The sequence below is a fragment of the Saccopteryx bilineata genome, chromosome 2 (genome assembly GCF_036850765.1).
Source record: "Saccopteryx bilineata isolate mSacBil1 chromosome 2, mSacBil1_pri_phased_curated, whole genome shotgun sequence".
Classification (NCBI taxonomy): domain Eukaryota; kingdom Metazoa; phylum Chordata; class Mammalia; order Chiroptera; family Emballonuridae; genus Saccopteryx; species Saccopteryx bilineata.
The window spans coordinates 334721976-334747717 of record NC_089491.1 but is presented as its reverse complement, the minus strand read 5'-3'; the positions used below and the strand labels follow the sequence as shown (position 1 = coordinate 334747717).

Here is a 25742-nt window from a genome sequence, read left to right as displayed (position 1 = left end):
GCCCTCTTGAAATGTCCTCTGTTCCTATGCCGCGCGGTCTGCGCCCTCGCCTGACCCACACACATACCCTTATTAGCCTCCAGCCTCCATCTTTTGCTCTCTTTTGCTATTTTTTCATACAAGTTTCCTGAGTTACCTCTCTTATTTTCTGAAGATCCTAATGCTTCTTTGATTTCTGAGTCTATCTTTAATGTCCCTCTTATAGGACATTGTTCTAATTTTCCTTTGGAGATCCCGCCCCTATATCTTAACCTTTCATAGTGATTAATGTAGTGGTGGGATTCAGCCGGTTCACACCTGTTCGGCAGGACCGATACCTAATTTTTTGTTGAGTTCAGCAAATTGGTTCTCTGCCCTTGTGGCTGTTTTAAGTATAAAAAAAAGATAGACCAAAAGGTAGTTTATTGTTTCATGCATTTAATACTTAAATAAGAACAATAAATGTACACAAAACTAGATTATAAGAAAGAGTTTTTTAAATATTAATGGTACTTGTCATCAGGGTTTTCGGTAAAGTGGGCGCCTGGGTAGCTGCCCAATGTGGAAATCACAAATTTATATTCGTTACTCTTTTTCAACGTTCATCTACCCAACTGCATATTGTAAGCACCTGTTCATTCTGTTCATAGGTGAAAAAATATTGACGGAATTATGCTTGTTATATTTATTCATTTCATAAAACTCATTATACCTTTGATGAAATACTACATTTTAATTCCCTCACGTCTGTTACTTCAGTAAACAAACATATAATGTAAAGAGAAAAAGTGCCAGACGACCAGGGGGTGACAAGCTGTCTTTGGAAATATAATAAACAGCTTTATTGTTTTTTGTCAGGTATTATTTCATATTTTTTCATTAATATTTAAAAACTTTCTTATAATCTAGTTTTGTGTATGTTTATTGTTCTTATTTAAGTATTAAATGCATGAAATAATAAACTACCTTTTGGTCTATCTTTTTTTATACTTAAAACAGCTATTACGACAGAGAACCGGTTTTTAGATTATTTGAATTGCACCACTGGCTGAATACATGTTCATTTTGAGGTGTGATCCCCCCTCTTCATTCAAATTTCTTCCAATCTTCTATGCATTAGACAAGCCTTTCCCTTAGAGAGCTTCTAACCTGTCTCTTTCCTTTTCCATAGTGATCTTGGCCCAAGTGTGGTGTCAAATGCCTCCAGTCAGTATCCGGTATCCGTGACATTTTCCATGTCACTATTGAATGACACCTTCCCGACTAGCGGCAGTCTCCCGCACTCAGGCTGTGCGGACATGCCTTTCCCATGGGTCAGGGGTCTCCTGTCACACTCACTGAGACTGTGTGGCCAGGGTCATGGGGCTCCAGCTCCCCCCACACACACAGCTTCCCCAATAGTTCTCCATGATTCAGGCCTTACCCCCCCCCCCTTCCTCGCTCCAATCTGAAGTAACATAAAATCAGTCCCCTGCAGTCCCCAGTCTCTCACTCTGCACCGTTCAGTGTCCTTGCCCACTGGCCCTGCTTCTCCTGCAAGTTCCCCGTCCTGGCTGACCTCCAGTGGCCCCTGTTCTTCCTTCAGCCTCCACTGTCTCCTTTTCTACTATCCTTTTCTTTTTAAAGCAGAGTTGGCATACAATATTATATTAAATCGTTTCTTAAAAGTCTCTTTCATGGCTTCTCTAATTCTCAGCTACCTTTCATGTTTTAGCTGCAAAGCTACTATTAACGCTCCTCTGAGCTTTAGCCTCTCCTCGCCCCTCTCTTTTGGCTCAAGTGTGGGACCTTCTACCTCAAGTTAATACCTGACATTCTTCAAATGGCCTTGGGATCTGGGAACAAATGTCATGTTGCTCTCCCATTTCCTTTCCCTTATTACCCATCTTATCCTAAAGAAACATGCTACCTCCCTTAGGCTTCCTTTCTGTTATCTACCCTGTGCATTTCAAAGACTCTCAGGCCCCCCTGGAACAGCCTCCCTTCCAGGTCACTGCCTTGTGCTGTCTCTCACTTAAGAAATCTTTCACAGGACAGGAAGTTCTAAGAGTAACTTTAATGCAGTATTTACATGATAATCATTTGTATCTCCCTTTGGTGGTTTGTCCTCCCTCATCCTTATTATATGTAGTATAATTTCACTGTTGCCTGAACATAGAAATAGCAGGTGAAGTTCACACCTGAGTCAGGCTCCTTTTGTGACCTCTAGGCATCCATCTCCCGTATCTGTCACCTGTGCCACAGACAAACCACTCCAAGTTACCCTGGTGTCTTGACGGTCACTGCCCTGGCTTTATCTCCAGGTTCATTTTAATCCATCTCCCTCTAGTCCTCATTAAAACTTCCCACTACTTTTCAGACCTGTACTTTCCTACTTTGTATATACTGCTTTTCAAAGTCTGGCATTAAGACCCAGCATTTGACCAGAGAGACTCATGGTACGGTCTCACAGGATCGCCCATTCTGGGAAACTGTTCCTCACTTGCCTGAGCCAGTCCAGCTCGCAACACTTCTCACAGAGTACTGGCATCAGTTTCCAGCCTCTCTTATTTGATCCTGGGCTTTGGTATAAGAATGGTACTGTATTCTTCCTGTCCACCTGACAGTCTTTAAAATAAACCATCTCTTCTTCGGGCTCTTCAATCTTTCCCTTGACTGGACCCACACAAGCACCTGTCACCTACAGTTTCTCGGCCACCATCTTGGTATCCTCTCTCAGGGACCTGAAATCTTTCAGTCGTTCCCTGAACGCCCTCTGACCACACCTGCGCTCTCAGGTCAGTCCAGACCTTCACTGGGTCCGCTGCGACCACAGCCGGCCGAGAGCCATCCCTCTTAGACTCCTTAGCCTTTCACTCTATTGGTCACACCTGTTGCTTCAAATAAGCTTCCCACATGGCACTCCTTCAAACACCACTTCATAGCCACTGCCTTGTCATGGTCTTTCTCCTTTGGTTGTGATCTAGCTTAGCTCACCTCTCTCTGATCACTCACACAGTCCTGCCATTCCCAGTTCCTCATGCTGGCCCTCCTTCCTCTCTTCCCTGCTCACTTCTTACTTCTGCATGCAGCCCAGTTAATCCTGTCTTCTCTCTCCTCTTTCATGACATTTTCATACACGTCTCTCAAGGACAGGGGTCCCCAAACTGCAGCCCCCTGAGGCCGTTTATCCAGCCCCCACCGCACTTCCGGAAGGGGCACCTCTTTCATTGGTGGTCAGTGAGAGGAGCATAGTTCCCATTGAAATACTGGTCAGTTTGTTGATTTAAATTTACTTGTTCTTTATTTTAAATATTGTATTTGTTCCCGTTTTGTTTTTTTACTTTAAAATAAGATATGTGCAGTGTGCATAGGGATTTGTTCATAGTTTTTTTTATAGTCCGGCCCTCCAATGGTGTGAGGGACAGTGAACTGGCCCCCTGTGTAAAAAGTTTGGGGACCTCTGCTCTAGGACAGCGGTTCTCAACCTGTGGGTCGCAACCCCGGTGGGGTCACCTAAAGTCATTGGAAAATAGATAATGCATATCAGGTATTTACATTCCGAATCATAACTGTAGCAAAATTAGAGTTATGAAGTAGCCACCAAAATTATTTTTTGGTTTGGGGTCACCGCAACATGAGGAACTGTATTGCGGGGTCACGGCATTAGAAAGGTTGAGAACCACTGCTCTAGGAAATGTCTTTTACTTTTAGCCAATCCTCACTTGGCAGGACAACCTCTACAACAGGGGTCCCCAAACTACGGGCCGCATGCAGCCCCCTGAGGCCATTTATCTGGCCCCCACCGCACTTCTGGAAGGAGCACCTCTTTCACTGGTGGTCAGTGAGATGCATCCTGTGCTCCTGGAGTACTGTATGTGTTGCTCACGTACAGTACTACTTCCAGTGATGCAGGACACACGCGTCACAGCTCCGGAAGTACATCATATCACTTGTTACGGCTAGCAGTGACAAATATGGAACCGGACACTGACCATCTCATTAGCCAAAAGCAGGCCCATAGTTCCCATTGAAATACTGGTCAGTTTGTTGATTTAAATTTACTTGTTCTTTATTTTAAATATTGTATTTGTTTCCATTTTGTTTTTTTACTTTAAAATAAAATATGTGCAGTGTGCATAGGGATTTGTTTATAGTTTTTTTATAGTCCGGCCCTCCAACGGTCTGAGGGACAGTGAACTGGCCCCCTGTGTAAAAAGTTTGGGGACCCCTGCTCTACAAGCAGTTTTAATGACACACTATGCAATGAACTATCTTAACTATCTGGCACCTCTGCTTACCATCTCTACAGATGGAATGGATGCACAGTACTCAGATGTACCGCCTTCATCTTCCTCACCCACTCCCCAGCTAACAGTCACCTACTCTCTGGACAGACTGTCTGTCCCCACCCTCCAAGTCAAGCCTAGTGTCACCCAAGTGGCCAGTAGCCTTATCAGCATTCATCTTAGTTGGCTTCCTTGTAAACTTTCCCATCACCCACGTCCTTTAACCATTTTCTTCCAAACTGGTGCTTCAAGAGCTCGCATACTACAGCCTCCTACTCTTGTCCTGGTCCTCACTCTTTCATTCTCATCACAATGTGACCTCCACACCCCGTAGGGGGCCAGTCCGACCTGTTTGGAGCTCAGGCAGGATTCCCATTCTAGACCTTTCTTCCACACCTGCTCTGCCTCTCAGGCCTGTCTCCATACAGTGTGTCCCTTCCTTTGCCTGCCGTCTCCTCTGCCTCACTTCCTCCCGCCTCCTGGCCCACAGATGCTCTTATCCTTCCAGCTGGTGTCCCTCATTCCTCATGACCCCTTCTCATCTGAAGACAGCTTCAATGGTGCTTTTCTGTGGTCTCCTTTTGCCCTGCACTTGTTCCAGAGAAGCACCTGACCTTCAGCCCTCCTGCTGTGAGTGAGCATCCACGGACCCAGAACCCCCTCCTGCTATAGGACCCCTCAGTTTTGGACCCAGTCTTCCCTCACTGCCTGCACACCAGACCGCACGCACCCCTTCCCGTCCAGGCCAGCGGGGGTGCTGCGGCGAGCCTGTTTTGGGCCCATCCCTACACCCCCACTCCAATTTCTGCTCCCTCGACCACATCCTGTTCCCGCACTTTATTATTCCAACTGTGGTCAGGGCCTGGCAGCGCCGCCCACACCTCCTGCTCTGCCATTTGCCACCTCATGTTCTGTACCCCAGCCTGAGTCACACCTCTCTCCTTGCTTAGCTCCTGGAATCCGCCTCTCCCCTCATTCTCTCTCATGTCAGACCGCTCTCTGCAAACAGTTTTAATGGAGGTCTTCAGGGCCGGCTTATCCCTGTTCCCTCCCGTCACTGGCCTGGCTTTGTTCACGAAGCACCTGTCTTTATATCCCGGCAGGGGCTTCATGCTGACCTCTCGCGATGGAGAGGTCCCTGCGCACCCTAATCCTCATCCCCCAGGTCTGTCACCCTCTGCAGCAGCACTGATAGGGTGCTACCAGTGACATTTGCTGGAGTTCACCTTAGCTTCCCTGCAAACTCTTGTTGTGTCAACGAAACCATTTCATTAAAAATTTGCCACTAAAGTTTCGGGAATATAACCCCTCCTCATACCCTTACTGCTTGCTTCCTTATTCAGTATCTGGGCCACTTATCCATAAGCATCTTCTGTCTTTACTTACACATAAAATTCAACAAGTTAGCCAAGCTGTGATCTACCGTTGTCCCTGCTTGTCTCCTCCTGCCTCTTCCTCATTTGCCTATCCTCCCTGCTTAATCGGAACCCCAGAAGGGTTCGTGTAACCTTGTATGACTAATGTCTGTCCTGCCTCTCCATTCATACTTGATCATGACCTTTGGCCCTCCCACAATCCCATCTCTCTCATTTGTTAAAGATCTCAACTGACCCAGCCCAGATCAGAGTTCCACTTTTTTCTTTCTTCTTACCCTTCTGCAGAAAACCCTAACTCAATTTAACCCTAATATTCTTCCATCAACCCCCTATTGCACTAAAAGATTGTCATCTTGAAAGGTAGACCCTGTCTGTGTGGGTCAAGCTGCTACCATTGTGTTTTCGGTATACTCTATTAAATTCATTTGTTCTCTGAATTCAGACCTATTCTTCATAGGATTCCCACTGGTGCTCTTAGTTATCTCTAATATTTTAATCTCCTGACTGCCTCATCTCACCAGAGCCTGTTGGAAAAGATTTAGTGTCCTTCATTTGAAATATAAGGTGTTTCAAAATTGTTCCTAGACAAATGCTCTTCTCAGCACCTGTTCATTAGCATATCTCTTAGTATTTCCAACCACCTGTGACCTTTCCAACCTCTTTCTTTTAGCTCACGCACCTTCCCCTCTGCTCACCAAAGCTCGTCCAGATCTTTTGAGATCCAGTTCAACTGTTAGAGCCTTTCAAATGTGGTATGATTTTCTCAGGCTGTTACTCCTGCACTCCCACACAGCCACTATTAAAAACTAAAGAACCTATGGCATTGAGTTGTGACATCATAGGTATGTAAGTAGATCTCTCACATACTACTTAACTCCAATCAGCTATTGGAGAAACAGGTCATGTCTCACTCATCTTTTTATCTAAGGGTCTGGCAAGTTAATTTGCACCTTTACATGTAATGTCAACATGGACTGACATTTACTCTATGTTTGGAGGGAGCAGGTTTAAAGTTAAGACTGAGCAGGTGAAAAGTCTCACACCCATATGGTCATATATGGTCTTTACATCTGAGTCTGTTCTTTCCTGTCTTCACCTATGCCCCAAATAACTTTTGAACTCCCCAATTTCTAATATCTGTGGACCTCGAAGCCCTTTCCAGACCACAGCTTAGACCCTTTACCACACTAAGTTCAGAAAATCTTGTCCTCATGAAGTTCATTTTCCAAAACTGTCCCTACCTCCATGTCTCATTACTTCCACCAGTCAGCTCAAAACATATCACTGCCCACTTGCTTTTCCATTTAAGACACTGACTTGACCAGTACTAGCACCTCCTTACTGACCTGCTCACTGTAGCTTGAAAGTTGACATGGAGGAAAACCATTCTGCTGATCTGTGGACCCATTGTTGGTCCACTATCTAAAGGTAGTATTTTTCAATATCTAGACTCTGTTGTGCTTAGTGTTAATGATCTGTGTACTTTTTGACCATCCATATTTTTTGCCTAGTTGGCTCCTAAAGAAGTGGTTTTTACATTTTTTCCAACATGTACCCCCCCCCCTTGACAGGCATGGCCAAAAAAAAAAACAAACAAAAAAAACCTTTCCTACTTCTTTATACCAACACAAAATCAGAGTTTTGCAATGTCGTTTCTGCACTATTCAAACCCACAGTGGGGAATGGGTTTTAAAGTCATACTTGACCAGTGTACGGGCTGCTTTGGAAAACTACCGCCCTAGAAAACAGTGTCATGTTTTGTTTGCTAATAGGGAATGTAGCGCCAGGTGCAGGCAGGGCTCCCTACGCTCCTGGCGGGACTTGTGGCGGGACTTGTGCTTGTGTGGTGCTGACGGCAGCTTCCCCTCTCTCTGCAGTCGTGGGCACCTTTAGCTGCACCATGAAGTTTACTGTCCGGGACTGCGACCCCGACACGGGGGTTCCTGCTGAGGAGGGCTATGAGGATGAGTATGTGGTGAGTGTCCCCTGCCCAGAGGCTGACTTTGACCCCCCTTGCACCACTGACTTCTGCCTGAAGAGAACCTGTTCCTAGAAACATCTGACATGATTTTACGAGGTTTTCTTCTTCTCAGATCCCAACTGAGGGCGGCCTGGATGGATCCCCCCTGTGATGGGGGTGTGCGTGCCTAAGAGAGTGGAGGGTTGACACTTCCTGATTACAACAGAACTTGTCCTTTTCTCTGTGTCTTTAGAATAGGGAGTACAAGATAAAAATAAGGATGTGGCTTTCACTGAGATCAGTGTGTTTTTATTTCAAGTATTAGGCTGCTGTTTGGTTCAGCTTTTAGTTTGCTTATAATGTAGCTATGTCGGGACTGAAAAGCCTTTATGGAATGCAGGTAAACTCTGGGAAGTATCACCCTGTTCGTGAGCTAAGTTCAGAAGGCCCTGTGTGCCTGACCTCAATGGTTGGGTGTGGCCTCGTGACTGCTTTGTACCCCAGCACTGTAGGTGTTGGTCTGAACATGGCTTCTGCTGTATTCCTTGCTTGCCTTTGCTAAGGTCTGCCTCCATTGTTAGATTTCTCCGACTATAGGACTCACACTACTTTGGTATCAGAGCTTTCCCTGCCAGGGCTATGACACAGAATAGTGAAACCATATTAACGAGTCCCTTCCGTCTTTGTCCCTCACTGCCCCTGCTTTGCCCCCAGCTGGAAGACCTGGAAGTGACTCTGTCTGACCACATTCAGAAGGTCCTAAAGCCTAACTTTGCTGCCGCCTGGGAAGAAGTGGGAGATGCTTTTGAGAAAGAGGAGACCTTTGCCCTCAGTTCTACCAAAACTCTTGAAGGTAAGAACCATTTTGCTATCAATATATTGCCTGACAGTAGTCTAGAGCCTAGCAGGAATGTTTATTACTCCAGAAGCACATTTTCCTTTAAATACTGCATAAGCTAATTCACTTCCAAGGCCAGGACCCTGTTAGTGTCTGAGTCAACCTACTTCTAGTCCAGTGCCCTCCATCTACACAGCACCCCTTCTGCCCCAGCTCCCAGCATGCACTGGTGCAGAGGCAGACCCTAAGCTGACCTTTTCTGATACTGTTGCATCACTCTTGTCAACACAGAAGCTGTCAACAACATTATCACCTTTCTGGGCATGCAGCCATGTGAGAGGTCAGACAAAGTGCCTGAGAATAAGAATTCCCACTCCCTGTACTTAGCAGGTAAGATACTTCTCTCAGAGGCCCCTCTATTTTGTCGCAAAAATTTGATAGGAAAGTGGATGCATGGACATCTCATACCCTGCTGCTGTCCTATTGGATGTTACCAATTTGAAGCCCTGGAAAAATGGATAATTTTAGCTGTTTACACTGTTCCTTTAAGATGTATACAGGTAGTCCCCAGGTTACAAACAAGATAGGTTCAAAAATGTTTAAGTATTTATATGCACACAAAGGTAAAAATAAATAGTATGTTAAGACAAACACCTAAGTTGCATTTAATAGGTAAATATACCTGTTCCAACTTCCATACAAATTTAAGAACACACCTACAGAACCTACACTGCTCACAAAAATTAGGGGATATTTGATCGCCTCATATTCATTTTGAAATATCCCCTAATTTTTGTGAGCAGTATATCTCGTTCGTAACCTGGAGGCTGCCTGTATTTGGCCTAAAACCCTTACTCAAATCTCTCTCATGGATACCAGTGCCCCTACCTCCCCCCCACTTGAGCATGCCAAATCAATGTTCTTTGAATACCTTCTATGTACCTGGTATCACGGGAATATAAAAGATTATTTCCAATTTGTATGTCAGATTCAATTCCTACCATAGACACATATCCCTAGAAAAGTGGAGCCATTGGAAAGGAAGTGCAGGCAGAGCATGACAAATTTCACTCTCAGGGCTGCAGTTCTTAATGTGGTTTTCCTCACTCTTCTCTCTCAGGTGTGTACAGAGGTGGCCATGATCTATTGGTAAGGTCCAGGCTGGCCCTAGCAGATGGAGTGACCATGCAGGTGACTGTCAGAAGCAAAGAGGAAACACCTGTAGATGTTATCTTGGCTTCTGTTGGATAAAACCTTACTGGGCAAGATGGTGATGTACTTCACTCTCGGTGGGCTTTGAAGCTAGTGGCATGAAAGCCCCAGAATCATACTTTAAAGATGAATGATTTTGGATTAGCAGATTAAATGTTTGGCCCTGAGCCAGCAGATCAAGCACGTATCTGTCCTTGTGCATGTCTTTTTTTTCCTTTTTGTTACACTGGTCAGCTTTGTGCGTGATGGTACAACTTTGCGCAACCTTGAGAAGCAAACACTATCCTGTACCCCAGCTGCTTAACTCCGGTCTAGCCTTTCATTTAACGTGTCCGAAGCCCCTGGCAATGTTGGCAATACTTTATCTGGGAGGGGTGGGGGGAGGGGGAAGGCAGAGTCCACTTTTGTTAAAATTCATTTTTATTAATAGAAAATAAACACTTGTTCCACTTTCAGTTGTTATACTTGAAGTTGCTAACTTTAGGGAAAAAAGAATTTAAAATAATCACTTAACTCTATTTTGACTAAAACAATGAAACTGGCCTAAGAAAAAAAGTATTCAGCACCATTTTGCTCATAGGCCTTTCAGAATTTGTTCTTAATTAAGTTTCTGGAACTTTCCTGTCAAGAATGGACAGGAATTACAGAGCCGTTGGGGCCGCCAGTGGGAAGGTAAGGAACCGGGGTACACTCAGCGTGACGCGGACTGCACTCTCCCTCCCCTCCATGCTCGCTCAGGAGGGTCACACTTTGGAGCACTGAGGTATGAAAAATCAGACTGTTGTTAGCTGGTCTCTCCAGCTAATAACAGTCTGTCTCTGGCACAGATGCTACTGGTCTTCAATGTCCTGTGAAAATTATATATATATATATTTCTTTTTTTTTTTAGGATATTTTGCAAATAGTTTGGATTTAGTTCAATTTTTTTCATTAAATATGTTTAATAGGGTTCACTATGCTGCCAGAGTGCGTGTCTGCTGTTTTAGTACCCTTCTAAAATATATACAATACGCAAAAGTAAATCATAGTCTTAAAGCACACTTAGAATACTGCAATATTTAAAGCAAAATCTACTTTAACAAAATGTCTATAATTAGATGCAGCAGAGGAAACAAAATCCAAAGTCTTGACGAGGGAGACGCGCTCTCCCATGAAGCTGTGCTGCTTAGGAAACTTAAACATCATGTGCCCTTAAAGTGGCTCATGGAGAGGCACGCGGGCGCCATCTCCTCGTCCTGTGAGATTCCAATCAGGGCTGGGCCAGAAATTAGCACATCTAAATGGCTACACAAAGGTTAAGCCTTTTATGCAAAAGAGCATCTGTCCGTCTGCATCCATGAGCAGTAGTGCTCACCAGTTTCCTAATCACACAAAGGCAAGTCCATACGCTTGGTCAGATGTCAAAGGAACGGGAGGTGGACTGTTAGGTCACCCTCGGTCAGCGCTCCTACTGGCTCGTCGCTACTGTGTGCTGTTCACCAATGTGAGTCAGGTGGACCTTTGTGAGAGAAGAGTGTTGGGTGGACAGGACCTCTTTAGGGCATTTCTTTCTAAAGGGGATACACAACAAGTCAGGGGGTAGGGGAGGTAATGCAGGGAAGCTACTCTCGCCAGCTCAGAAGGAGTTGATGAAGCCCATATATGCATTCAAGAAGCCCATGGGATCCTCTAGCTGTGGGTAGTGGCTAATGTGGTCATCCAGAATCGACACTGTGGACCGCGGCAGCGTTTTCCTAGTGGAAGAGAACAGCATGGTGGTGAACTTGAGGCTGGAGGGAGGGGGGGGAGGTTAGCCAGTGGGCAGCCCCAGTGACTGTCCCTGCGGACATACCACACTGGAAGGAACCAACAAAGACCTTATTCAGCTTCTACTGTGGCACTGTCGGTTAGGCAGATAAGCCTGCCAATTCCATTTATGACATATTTAGAGTACATTTTAAATGTTCATAATTCAACAGACAATGTGAAATATAACACTTTGCGACACATGTCACAGCAGGATGACTTCAAGCTCCTTAGAGAAGTGTGAGGCATCAAACAAGGGGGCCACTGTCCAAGTAAAGGTAACAAATGTTCCTCCTTAACCCTGGGAGGAGATGAGGGAGGGTGTCTTGTTGACATTTACCGTATTTTTTGCTCCATAAGACACACTTTTTTCCCTCAAAAAGTGGAGGGGAAAATGCCCATGCATCTTATGGAGCGAAAAATATGGTATTTTATTAAATATTTTAACACACCATTTGATTCAGAATATTTTTTTTCTTATTTCCTCCTTAAAAGCCTACGTGGTGTCTTATGGTCAGGTGTGTCTTATGGAGCGAAAAATACGGTAAATGCAAGCTATTTATTACTGGGTTGTTTCTACTAGGCCACAGGAAGGTATGGAACATTCTGATGTGCTCAAGTCAGTCAGGAGTTCATAGTCCAACCTTCCGAGTAAGCACCTAGAGAACGTAACCACCAGCGAACAGGCACAGCTCCACAGCAGGCTCGTCTCACCCTCTCCCTGCAGTGGCTCAGCTAAAGGGAATGAGTTGCTTTACAATCAGACTAAAGCAAACATTTCTCAAAAACATTATATACTTTCATTTCATGTGATCACATTGACTTACCTGGACACCTGGCAGCGTGTGGTGACAGTGCACACAGGCTGTAGCAATCAAGAGAATGTACAACAGTTTCCTAATCTTTACATGTATGTGAGATCTTTACATGTATGTGAGAACCACATTCCCAGCTCATCCTTTACTACGTGTCTCCTGGAGGAACAGCTGTGAGGTCAGAGAAAGCAGCTGGTGACTGTCGGGATGAGCAGCGAGTGACATGAAGCCCCTGAGGGAGACTCACCTGTACAGCTCCAGGAACTCCGGGTAGGGGTTCACCGGATCCAGAGGCCCGTAGATAAAGTGAACTGGGAAAGAGAAGGGTGCGTTACTCACCGCGCTGACCCCCAGTCTGCCCCCAGGCTAAAATCACCCATCCAAAATATTTTCTTTAAATAAGTTATTTTATAATAGAAAATCTAGCTTCTTTCAATAAGTTAGGTTATAAGAAACTGCTGGGAACAAGCTGAAAACAAGAGTCCCCTCTGGGACCTCTGTCCTATGCATAGCCAGCGCCCAGCCACAGCAGCCTTCTCTCAATCCAGGATACTGTACTCTTGAAGTCTCGCTCTTCAGTAATAATTAACCCTCGATATGTGAAGTCAACAATTCTTGAGCATTATGTGTGACACACAGCACCGATCTTTTTTTTTTTTTATAATCTGTAAGAATGAAGACACAAATGAGCAGAAACTACCAATGGCTTCTTGATTATAATGTAAACAGCCTCTGTCCCAGGATTTGGAATTTCATGTGGTGGCCACTGGCCACACGCAGAGGACACCAGTCCTGCCGCTCCTGCAGTGTTGCAGCCACCTCAGCAGTAGTGTCCCGGTGTTTCATCACCACTGTTCCAGACTTGGCAGAAGATCGCCAGACTAAAGGGTGACCAGTAAAATCTGAATTTCAGATGATCTTTTTTTTTTTTAGTATTTACCAAATATTGCATAGCATGTAGTTTTCCTAAAGAAAGTATCTGTTGTTTATCTGAAATTGAAAATGAGTTTGGTGTCTTTATTATATTTTTTATTAACTCTGGCAATGATTTTAACTAACCCCAAGTCCCTCCATTTTCCTGTCAAGCTGTAATACAGAAATACTCACTGGGAATAGTCACAGAGGCGAGAGCTCCCACCCAGCGTCTTCTAAATTTCTTCCTCTGGTTGATGTACTGTAAGAGACTATAGGATGGGCAAGTCAGCAGGGGTGGGACAGGCACCTTAGCAACCGAGGGATGCAAAGGCCCAGCATGAGCCACAAGGAACACAATTTATATTTTCTTAATCCACAAACAATTTGGTACTCCTGGGATTAACCCACTGAATAAATGTATCCATTTCTGTTAACCTCCACTTAGCTATGCTGTCATTGTGCCTACTCTCACTGGGAGAATTAATGTTTCCCTGTGTTTGTCAAACAGGAAATGAGCTCTAAGAAGGCTAGAAGTTAGTTTGGGTTCCATGTAACTAAAACCCAAGTTCAGATTATGCCTCCACTGCCAATTAGCTCTGTCAAAGGTCTAAGGCTCATCTCTTGACCTGTGTCTTCCTCTTTAGAATAAGAGAATTGAACTACATGATCTCTAGATTGCCATCTGCTTCTAGAATTCTAAGTGTAGACGTTCATAAGCACAAAGATTCATTCTCTGCATTTCCTCTGACCACAGATAAAATGGAGACGTTCTCCTCCTATGGAGATAAGAGGCCACAGCTACATTTTGGAACTCAAACTCATAATTTCTAATTATTCTGCCTAGAAACTCCAGGAGTTACGAACCTTGACTGTCACCTCTTAGATGTGGTATTTACATTTTAGAAAGGAAAGTATGTGGGAATTTTACAAGAGGATTTTGTTTTGCAAGTTTTTATATTAAAACATCTTTGGAATCCCGGGTGGCTGGGGGGGGGGGGGGGGGACTCCCAGCAGAGCGCAGGGGAGCCGTGCTGGCCTACTAGCAGCGGGAGAGGACTTTATCTGCAGCAGTGCAGCAGTGTGGCTATCAGCAAGTCCCTCTGTGAAAGAGGCATTTGAACCAAGGCGTGGGAACTCTTATACAAGACAGGGAAATCTCCCTCTTGGCCCTGGTTGCTACAGAAAAGATAGAAAAAGAGGAAGAGACTTGTAATTTGAGAAAAGCACTAAATGCCTTTCACAACTATGATTAGACGTGTGGAAACATTTAATATTAACAAAAAGTCCAAATAATTTGCCAAGGCTAATCAGCCAGTTACAACTGAATTAGCAGGAGAATTCATAGCTATTTATCCAAACTCTTTGCCATGTGACTTAGGCTCTCCATTGCTTTCTTAGAAAGTACAGCGCATGACTTTTATTTTGATGTACCTCATAAGTCATAAGCTACCTTCTTGTGAGACAGTAGAATCAACAAGGAATAGAATAAGCAATCCCACATCTTCCCCATGTTCAAAAAAAAAAGGCCTCTCTGGAAACCAAAGCAAAGGGTTATTTCTTACCTGTCGATCACTAAGTTCCCGTCGTTGTTGCGGATCCCTGCCCACATGTCCCACAGCTCACTCTCTGAGGGCCGGGTATATGGCCCAAAGACTGGGGTGAGACTGAAAGAGTCCAGAAAAGCAGAAAGATCAGCGTGAGAAGAAGCCAGAATGTCAAATATAACTGGAACCTCCAAGGTTGCGTAGTCTGACCCTCAACTCATTTATGAATTCCTTCTACTCTTTCCCTGGCAAAGAGCCAACACCTTTGCTTTAAAATATCAAACCCTGGGATTAAATGGCCCAGGATGTTCGCGACGGCAGCTTTTCCCGCCGACATTGTTCCCAGGCTCTGACGATAACTTACCCGCGAGAGAACACAAAAAAGTTCATCAGCCGTGTGAGGATGGGCGACAGCACGCCTCCATCTTTGAGCAGCTATAAGTAGGAGAGAAAAAGTAAAGATCAAGGACCCAGACAAAAGGTTTTATAGGAAGGACTACAGAAAGAATTGCTCGTTGTCTTTTAGTTTTTGGTTTTCCCCGGCCACATTCTTCTCTCGTGGAAAGCAAACCGATTTCTAATTTCCTTTAAGATTACATTTCTACATGTGACCAAATCCCTAAGACTTTTAGCTGATGTTTTCAACTTCATAGGCTCCCATATGTTTAAACATCATGCTCGTCACACCAATCTTTAGGTAGCTGTATTTCTCCAAATATTTGATGTCTAATTCTCAGAAAGTTTTAGGCTTTATGTAGGCTCCATTTCCACCGCTTTATTTGCATAACACAGGAATAAAACTAACTTGTTCATGTAAATTGATGAGAGAAGAATTTGCATTCTGGCCTTTTATAATAGCTGTGGCCCTTGTGAAGGTCCCAGCATTATCTGTCAGTATGTCTTAAGAACTAACAATCTAGTCAGGAGAGTTACCAACCTTTTGGAGGAGGAGGGGACGATGAGTCTCAGGAAATATACCTGTAGGAAAAGAAGAGACTTGTGTTAGTCATTTCCTAACAACTTTAAGGCAAACTCAGGCCCATTATTGGAGACTCTCCACCCTACTCACTGTCAACTTCGGGGACTTTAATGCTAAAAGACGAATGACAAGTAAAAACTTAGTGTTGCCATCTAATTCCTTCACCAGGGAATTCTGGGTTTAAGCGGTCAAGTTCTATCCCACTGGGATTACTTTCCAGATGGTAAAGGGAGAGAAACGGGAAGAATAACACTCGGCCATCCACTCGGCTGACGACTAGGCTCTGACTCCCTAGCGCTTCCTCCCATTCCTCAGAACATAGTGGAGTTCATGATTTGGGCAGCAAAAGAAACCAGGGATTTTTCAGGAAGTGTAGGTCCTTAAAAACAAAACAAAACAAAACAAAAAAATAACAACAACAACACCAAAAAACAACTAGATTATTCCTTTTCCACTTTTCTCCAGTGTTAATGGGGGAAAGTCATGAACGTTGCTCATAAAGGGACCGACAGACTTCTCTCCCAGCCTGCCCTCACGGTGTTCAGAGGACATTTAGAGATTCGTGGCTTTACAAGCCAGGTTCAATGGCACGCTAAGAAAAAGAAACATCTCCAAAAGGTCTAATCAAGTGTTCACTAATGTCTAACTGAAACTTGGCACCGATGAAGAGTTTATGAAAGCACAGTAAGTGCTGCAAGCCCCTGTGGCTTCCCCTCATGCTTGTATAACCTACTGCAGGTGTTAGGGATATTGTGGAATATTTAAACTCCTTGCTGCTGCTACTAATAGTTGTTACTAGACCCACCATTAGATCTTGCTATGATGCATTTAAAAGTACATTTTACTTGTAACACAGCTTTTTATTAATTGGATGTCAATTTCCTTTGTAACCCTATTCTTTTATTTATACTTTAAAAACCTTATTTTGAGAAAGGGTCAATAGATTTCATCAGACCACTAAAGCGATGTGTGGCCCGGAAAAGGTTCAACTGTGTCTGTCTGCAAGACCATCAGATTACCATTTGGAGATGTCACTGATATGTAAATGTGGCCCATGCCCCCTTCCACCCACTGCCAAGGTAATTACCTCCATTCGACAGACAGAGACTCTTTATGGTAAGCCGGCCGGATCGATTCTGCTTGAACCTAGAAACGGAAGGCAGACGCATGTGACTGGGCAGACCTGCACCAGGACAGCAGCTGAAGATGAAAGAACCCAGGGACAGTGGATTTTCCCAGCACCTTAAAGACTGAATCCCATGACGAGTACAGAAGCCTGTGGCCCACTGACCTGTAGAGCAGCTCCTGAGCCACGATGTCGCCATAGTCGTGAGACAGGAGGTTGACCCTGCGGTTCTGGAGGCCGAGATGCCGCAGCAGCGCCTCCACGATGCTGGCTTGCTCAAATATGGAGTAGTGGTGTGGCCTCTGGGGGGAGGAAAGCCCAGAGATACAGCGTCAAGTGCTGGTGCTGGGCTGTCTGCTGGCCCGACCCCTCCACCTCATCCACCCCGTCCCTTGACACCGGTCCCATCCAGGTGCTGCTTACCGGTTTGTCACTAAAGCCGAAGCCTAAGAAGTCGAGGGCAATCACGCGGTGGAACCTCAGCGTCAGACCTTCCCAGATCTACCAAAAAAGGGGACAAGTTGGACATTTTGCTCCTGCCCCTCCCCTCCAACCTACCGCTGCATAGGGGTCTCGTCCCTCCCTCAGCTTAACAGAGGGCAACAAAGGGAAAATCCACAGGAAACCACTGCAGGCCCCGAGCTGATCCTCTCACAAAGCACTTTATTCCTAATAATTAACCTCTGCTGGCACAGGGACTCCGGCGCTTTCCCTTGGCGATGACCATCCCCAGACTGCCAAATAGTATTCTACTCCCTTCCAGTGAATGAAAAACAGTTCTATGTTTAATCCTAATTTATTAAGCAGTTCAAGTATTGAAAGCAAGAGCCTTTCAATGCTGGCAACAAAATCTTTTATTTTAGACTTTTAAAGACATAGTAGGACCTAGAAAGTCTGATTCCATTACCTTGTACCAATCGTAGCTGGATGTCGGAAAGCCGTGTAAGAGAACAACTATCTCCGGACTTCCGACCACACCCACAGAGTCTGGGAAGGAGGAGAGAGGTCTGTTAGGCCAACGCCCTACGAAAATAGCCTTGAAGATATTAATGTATAAATACTCTGGTACAGGCAAGTCCCTGAGTTACGAACAAGACTGGCTCTATAGGTTTGTTTTCTTCAGTCTAACGCTCTCCCAACTGAGCTATTTCAGCATGCTCAGGTTTTTTTTTTCTTAAATTGAATTTGTATGACGAGATAAGTTCTGTAGGTTTTTCCTTAAATTGAACTTGTATGTATGTTGCGTTTACCTATTAAATGCAACTTAAATTTTTTTAAACTTACTTATTTGAAAGAGAAAGAGAAGCATCAACCCGTTGTTCCACTAAGTTCCATTTAGTTGTGCACTCATTGATTGCTTCTCATACACACCCGGACCCGTGACCTCGGCATGCAGGGGAAATGCTCTATGCACTGAGCTACCTGGCCACAGCCAGATGTTTGTCTTACCATAGTATTTATTTTTACCTTTCTGTGTATATAAATACGTCAACATTTTCAAGCCTATCTTTTTCATAACCCCGGGGCAAAATCCTGCCCAAATTAATGAAATTTAAAAAAAAAAAGATGTCTTTTAAAATGCAAGCTTATTGCTTTAGGTAAAAATAGACATTTGATTTTTAAAATCTGTATATTAAAAAATTATAAATAGCATACTCTATATGAAAATACTTCAAAGGAGTCTGCTTAATTTAACTGAATTTTTTAAAGAATTTCTCCCATTATCAATATGCAAATTGCTTTTCACAGTAAAATGCAAACTTTCACAGTTTTACTGTATACAATCACAGTAGATAAACTAGAAATTTTTTGTACCTTATGGCCTCCCCAAAATTCTAAAATATAGCAACTCTGCCTCTACCTGGTGAGTACCTTAGTTTATTTCCCGCAGAGGAGATTAATATCAGAATCCAGTGTCAAAAGCACCATGTTCAAACTACTGCAAAATTCTAACAATTATAAAAAAGGGTAAATCAATAATAAACATTAACGTTTTGAACAGATAAACATTTTTTAATTTAGCCAAACATTGAAATAGAACACCTTGCTAATAATAATTAAATTAAAACTGATACATTCATATACTGCCAACGGCATGAGAATTTGAAAACCAGGTTGGAAAATAATTTTGTTAGAAGGAATGAAAAATTTTATATATTTTGGCCTACACGTCTTATTCTTTAGAATCCACACAAATAAAATCATTCTAGTTATAAGTGGTCTAGTTTGAAAATAGAAGAAAAAAGTAAATATATAGATGACGATTTCCCTCCAACATTCACTAAAATATTGGAAAACTAAAAACAACCTATAGGACCAACGTAAAGAAAATTACATACTTACTTAAGTGAATATAGCAGATGAGAGGAGGTCAGGAGCAATAATGAAAAACGGTTTTATGACAAACATTTTTCGTTATTGCTCTTGACCCCCGCTCAAAAGAACTCTTTTCCAATCTCGTTTCTCAAGTTCATTACCTATCAAGTGAGGTTAATAGCACCTCTCTCCAAGTTACTGTTATAGAGATTAGATGTAATAATAGATTGAAAATATAATTCAATGCGTAGTATATGGTAATTATTTGAGAAGTAGCAGTCGTAATAATTATCATTAGCAAATTAATTTATACAAAGGTATAAGACTTAAATCACAGTTATGTATATAACAATCTTTATAGAAAATAAAATGAAATCAGGAATTTGGGGTGCGGGAAACAGAACCAAAGGTCGCTTTATCTATGAGTACTAGTTACATTACCCGACACTAGGGGCGCTCTAGAGAAAAAAACTATCAGTACAGATCATGCTATGAAAACAATTATGCTAAACAGCCAGTTCTCAACTCGACTGCCCCCTCCCTACCAGCAGTTTGTGTTGCCCTACTATCAATTTAAGGGGGGTGAGTCCATTCCTTCAAGCATACTTCACTTAAAAGGGGGTTTTCCCCTCCATCACAGACGGACAACAGAGACCAACGGATGCAAAATAAGTACCTCAGTGGGACCTTCGGGGGCAGTCCGCAGAGGGTGCTCCAACAGCCCTGTTCTTACCTTGGTAGAAGATGCGCAGTCCCTTGTAGGTGAAGAATTTGCCTGATGATTTCCATGAGTGAAGGGCAGGGGAGAGTTGGGGGGGCGGGATGTGCAGATAGGCCGCAAGCAGGGGCACTGCCAGGAGCCCCACCTGCACCCACCACTCCCTCATCCTGTAGAAAAACCAGAGACCAGGGCTAAGTGGTCGGGTGACACTTACACACATCTACAAGCCCCAAACTGGTAAGACAGGGTGGGGGACTGCTGTGCCATGCGGTGACCTCCTGGCCCTCAGATGAACCATGGCGGCAAGTTTTCCAAGGAGAATGTGAGCCAACCTCTGCCTGCTGTGGCAACCGCCATATTTGCTCCCCACTCTAATTTTCAGGAGAAAAAATATTATTTTAATAAGTAATCTTCCTCTACTTTTCCCTATTTTAATTCCTCAGCCCCTCCCCTGGCCTGTTCCCAAGACCTTCTCGAGAAGTTTAAGGAAGATTACTTAATTATTGGGGTGTACCTTGTCACTAGCTTTTATTAGGGCTTCTTAGGGGGGAAAATAATTTCCTTCACACTCAGTCTAAAAGCTCTACCACCACCAGTAAAATGTTATATATTTTTAAATGTTTTTAAATGCGTGCGTGTGCGTGCGTGCGTGTGTGTGTGTGTGTGTGTGTGTTTAGTAATTTTATATGTCCTTCAGCAGAGGGCTGCTCTTAATTTTTTAATACTCATCAACCCTCTGAGCACAGAGAAGCCCCCTCTGGTACCCATCTGCATTTATGCTGAGAGGCTGCTCAGGGTGAAGAATGTGCGAAAGCAAGGAGACAGGTGCTCTGTGTATTCCAACATAAGCAGCTTTGTCGTGACCCTGAGTACCTAATCTCGTGAGAGGTCAGGGCAGCAGATTATATTTCTGCTTTTCTTAACAGATTCTTGAGGAAGCTCTTATTTAATTTCTTAGGACTCCCCACTTACAAAAAAGTAAGTAAGACAGAGCTCATACCCAACATCTGGGAATTCATTTTGTTACTGGAAGGAAAGCATGGTTTACACACCCAACTCTCCAGTGCCCAAGACCTCAAAGGTCTGGGTCAATTTGTCCATAATGACAATAAGTGCTAAACAGGAATTAAAACAGTCCCCTGTTTCTATCTCATCACTGTTGATAGCCACCAGGGAAAGAATTATCAGTAGAATGGAAATTCTCTCAAAATAGCCAGGATGGAAATACCTTCTAAAACTAAAGTTAATTTTAAAAAAAGAGCTATAAATAAGAGAAATGAATTTTTGAAGCCTGGGGGTAATGGCTTTGTGTCTGTACACACACCTTTCCACTGTATTACCTGTAATCTGGCCACAATCTCTACCCATCACAAAATTTTTTTTTTATCTCTAACATAAATACACCACAGGTTTATTTATGTTAGAGGTAAAATAGCCAAATCCCTTAAAGAATATAAGCTCTTTTGCCTATTTTATAGGTGTCACCACGGCAGTCATTTTAGCCCCTCCAAACACCTGTCCCAGTGAGTGATTTCGTTCTACCTTTCAAAGTAATATTAGAAATGATTCTTAAAAATGCTTGGAACATGATGATTATATCTCAATTATCACCCCACAGTAGTAGCAGGCTGCATCCCAGTGTCTTTGAAAGATGAGATGACAAAAAGCATTAGGTTTAGACTGTCATTTTCTCAGAGCTATCTGTATATACTTCAACTCATACATTTTCAGGGTCACATTTCATCACGCCTTATCCCCAGCTTCTCTCTCCTTCATTCAGCAGCCGGGTATCTGCAGTGACTCAGCACACAGCCAGGGAGGGGTTCCTGAGGAGCAAGCAGAAGGAGCACCCCCACCCACTGGGGGGACTGGGAGGGGGGTAATGGGACGTATACACTCTGCTCCTGGACACCCCCCCCCACACACACACACACACACACACATCTTCCTTCGCTTTATTTACATCAAGAAAACCAAGAGGCTACCCCCTGGGAAGCCGTTTTCTATCTTTATCACCTCAATAAAAATGCCCCTAATGACGTTTTAGGATTTTAATAGGGAAGCAACCTGTAAGCAAAACGAAGCAAACATTTTTTTTTACCAAAATCTCTAGTATTTAATGATCCACCCACGAGTCAAGAAAATAAATTTGACCAACTCCAATACAAACGTTTTGGAAATTAACACTTCCCAGCCCTGATTTCATCTTGTAAACAGGAAAAATATGTTTAATACACCAAACTACTTTGTAAATCAATGCCAACAGTCCATATGTAACGTGAGGATTGTTTGGTCACATCACCATTCTCACTTTGCTTCTTGTTACTGAAATCTCAAAAATAACTTACGCTCGGGGTTATTAATCGAATGCAAGTTCTAGCCACATGTACGTGGTAACACCACAGGGGCTTCAAACCTAAACTGCGCCACGGCGATACCCGAATCTTGAAATCCTAAATCGCGCCAAGGTACAACCCGGGGTCTATAAATTCTAAATTACGCCACAGCAGCCACAGCAATACCGGGGTCTTGAAATCCTAGTCGCGCCATGGCGCAGCGGGGGTCTAAAAAAACCCCATTGTGCCACGGTGCTATCAATGTTAAAATCTTAAATCGCACCAAGAAAAAACCCGAAATCTAGAATTCTGAAATTACGCCAGGGCAATGCCGGTGTCTAAAAACCCTAAACCGCAGCAGAGTGACGCCGGGGTCCAGAAATCCTAATTCGCGTCACAGCGACGCTGGGATCTAAAAATCCTAAATCGCGTCATACTGATACCAGGGTCCAGAAATCCTAAATCATGCCAGTGCAATGTGGGGGGTCTAAAAACCCTAAATCGCATCATAGGCAAAACCAGGGACTAAAAATCCTTAGTCGCACTAGGGTAATGCCGAGGTCTAAAAATCTTAATGACGCCAGGGTGACGCGCCGGGGGTTCTAGAAATCTTAAATCAGGGAGATACTGAGTTCTACACAAAAAAGTGACATCCCCTCCCAAGTAGACAAGGCAGGAGGGACCCCCACCCAGCCCCTCGTGGGGTTTTCCTCCCCGCGGGAGTAGCGGTCCGGAAGCCCCGGCTCGGACCCGCTAGCTGGCAGCCCAGCGCCGATGGCTGCGTGGAGCCAGCCACACCCCCTCGCGCGGGCCGCACGCACCCACCTGCGGAGGCGATCTCGGCGCACCATGGCTGCGTCTTATCCCATGCCGCGGCACACCGACAGGGGCACGGGGGCGCCCAGGCAGGGCGGACACAGCCCGCGAGGGCGGCCCGGCCGCGGCAAGCAGCGAACGGCCGCCCGGGTGTGCGCTGCGGCACTGCGCGAGGCGCAACTGCCGCAGAGGAGGCGCCGGGATGTGCTGGTTGCCGCGGCAGCGAGGAGCCAGTGGGCGCCGACTTTTAGAGCCCACCCGCGCCCCGCCCATAGCCCGCCCACCACGCCGCAGTGTCCCTCCCACCGCAGCCGCTACCCCTCCCTGCAGCCCCCGCAGCAGAAGCTGCTGCTGCTGCTGTGAGGATGGCGTGTCCATCTCACAGAAGCTCCTCTAGGTGGCACCTTCAGGGTGTTGACCTCCGCCAGCACCGTGCTGTTCCCTCATAGCCCCCAACCCTAAAGTCAGGTTCTTCAGCAGAAGTTGTCTGGTGAGTTAATGCCGCAAGGAAAGACAAGAGGCCCCTTAGACCATTCAACAGGCCCCTCCAGCCCCAGAAGAGGCACTTCGACCTCAGGTGTGACACATCCGCCACCATACCCAAGGCATGGGTTCTGAACTACGTGAATACCTAATTCAAAGCAGCGGTCCCGAGTGCTCGATACCTCCTAGGTCCCTAACTATAGGTCATCACCAAGGGCACAAACAAGTGACTAAGGAATGATAAGCCCTGCTCAAGCCACCACCGGGATAATTGCCTGATTCATGGGACGGCTGCTACGGAGCAAAAAGGGTCACAACAAGCGGAACGTCTGAGTGTCTTGCTCAGCCACTGGGCACGTTTCCTTTACAGCGAGGTGGGCCTCATGCCAGAACCTGACCGCAGCCCTACCGCGGCACCCGCTCCCAGCAAAGTACCCATCCCGCGTCAGAATGAATGAATGATCATCACAGTTTTGAGACCAAAGCTCCCCTTTTATGTAAGATTGAATTCACAATATAAGGGCCCCAGTGGTAACAGAACAGGATTTTTTCTTCATCCATAATCCTTTAAAAGGCATCTATTACGCCTTTGAAAATAAAAGTATAGAGAATCACAGTGTCTGTGTTCATTTTCTGGCTGTAAATTGAAATTCGGAAGAACGCACGCGGGCTGCCAGCCAACCAGCTCGAGCAGTGCAGGCTCAGTCCAGTGGGGGCGCTGCAGGCCTCTCTTCACTCCGCCTGCCGGCCACTCCTCAGCTCAGAGCACAGGCAGGCGCGAGTGGCAAAGGCTGGTCCAGCCGAGCCCAGCCAGGCCCCACGGTGCACCAGGGAGCCGAGGGCCACCAAGCACACATGGAGAAACCACCATCTATGAGTATGTCTTCAAAACATATGGCGCAATCAGGGAATGCTTCTACTGGTGTCTGATTAAAAGGGTCCTGAAAGTGAAACGAATGCTTATTTAGCATCCAAAATTCAGGCGTACACCTATGAAAGAAAATGGCCCCTGCTCCAGAGCAAGAGGCTGACCATGCGGTAGGGAAGACAGACGAGAACTGACACTGCTTACATTTTCCCTGTAATTTCCTGGACACATTTTGTGACAAGTTGGCCTCCTCCCCCTAACATGTAAGGTCCTCAAGGGCCGACCCCAAGTATTATTCACCTTTTGTGTCCCCAGAGCCCGCCACAGTGCCGGCCACAAAGCAGGCCCCTAATAAATACTGCATGAATAAGTACAAGAATTTAAGGGCGCACAGAAGAGGAAGCAATTAAGGGGAGGGGGGGAAGGGTTGTCGTGAATGATGAATAGACATTTACCAGAAAGACAAAGAGCATTCCAACCAGAGGGGACGGCAAAAAAGGACTGCACAACCTTTAGGGAAAACTGCCAGTCCTTTGGGCTGGGGCACTGACCGGCAAAAAATTAGGCTAGAAAGAGTATTTCATCCTAAGGAGTTTGGAATTTGTCTTGTTCTAAAGAAAATGAAAAGCCACAGATGGATTTAAACCCTTTATGGCCTTAATTGGTTACTTAACAAAATTTAAATGAGTCCCTTTACAAATGGAGGATTACCTGCTTTAACTAACCACCACCTTTAAAGCACTGAATTACTTTGCAAAAATTTAAATCGGTCCTTTCAAGAGAGTAAAGGCTTGCCTACTTGAACTGAGACGACAATAGTAACAACCTTTGCATTGTATACTTTTTTCGTATTTATTGTCCATGGAACCTATGAATCCTACAAACAATTCTATACATTCATTCGCACCAGGCCAGAAGCACCAGCGTCCAAGATGAAGGCAATTTTGTATTTAATGGACTGAGTGCTCACAAAAGATCTTATTCTGAAAGTGAGGGAACATGTCCACCCACACAGAACAAGTGGGCAGACAGGAGGGGAAGCCTGGGGAGGGGCCCAGAGAAGGGATGGAGGGAAGCGCTTTCAGACAACAGGAATTCTAACCACTCAAGAAAAACCCTCCTGGGCAAAGGGGCTAGGGGGAAAAAAAATCTTTGGAAAAGGAGATTGAGGTTGGGAAGGGCTTCAAACCCAGAACTTTGGGAGAGAAGCAGTTCTGTTCTAACCACCAGTACAGAAGCTAGGAGTTCGAAAGGCAGAGGATGTGATTAGAGATCAGCTTAGCTAAAGCCGGAAATTTGCTTTGGAAAAGTGGAGGGAGAACATCAGTGGTGGGATTCAGCTGGTTCGCACCGGTTCGGCAGAACCAATACCTAATTTTTTGTTGAGTTCACCGAACCCGTTATC

General features: G+C 44.8%; 2 protein-coding genes across 2 annotated transcripts in view; one reads left to right on the top strand and one right to left on the bottom strand.

Annotated features, from left to right (window-relative positions):
- The window catches only part of COPG2 (COPI coat complex subunit gamma 2), a 101696-nt gene extending 91876 nt beyond the window's left edge, over positions 1-9820 (top strand). Inside the window, exons 21-24 of the mRNA XM_066262313.1 lie at positions 7501-7598; positions 8298-8436; positions 8713-8811; positions 9542-9820. Of these exons, the coding sequence (XP_066118410.1) occupies positions 7501-7598; positions 8298-8436; positions 8713-8811; positions 9542-9672 (467 nt within the window). The 3' untranslated portion in view covers positions 9673-9820. The remainder of the gene's footprint in view (positions 1-7500; positions 7599-8297; positions 8437-8712; positions 8812-9541) is intronic.
- A 228-nt stretch (positions 9821-10048) lies between these two features.
- MEST (mesoderm specific transcript) lies at positions 10049-23195 on the bottom strand. The gene is made up of 12 exons (XM_066262312.1): positions 22996-23195; positions 19847-20001; positions 17705-17784; positions 17221-17298; positions 16963-17099; positions 16759-16817; positions 15630-15670; positions 15057-15127; positions 14711-14812; positions 13341-13417; positions 12481-12544; positions 10049-11366 (listed from the first exon to the last, which is right to left on the bottom strand). Exons 1-12 carry the CDS (start codon positions 23019-23021, stop codon positions 11249-11251), a joined length of 1008 nt encoding a protein of 335 aa, XP_066118409.1. The 5' UTR covers positions 23022-23195; the 3' UTR covers positions 10049-11248.
- Between the last annotated feature and the right edge of the window lie 2547 nt (positions 23196-25742).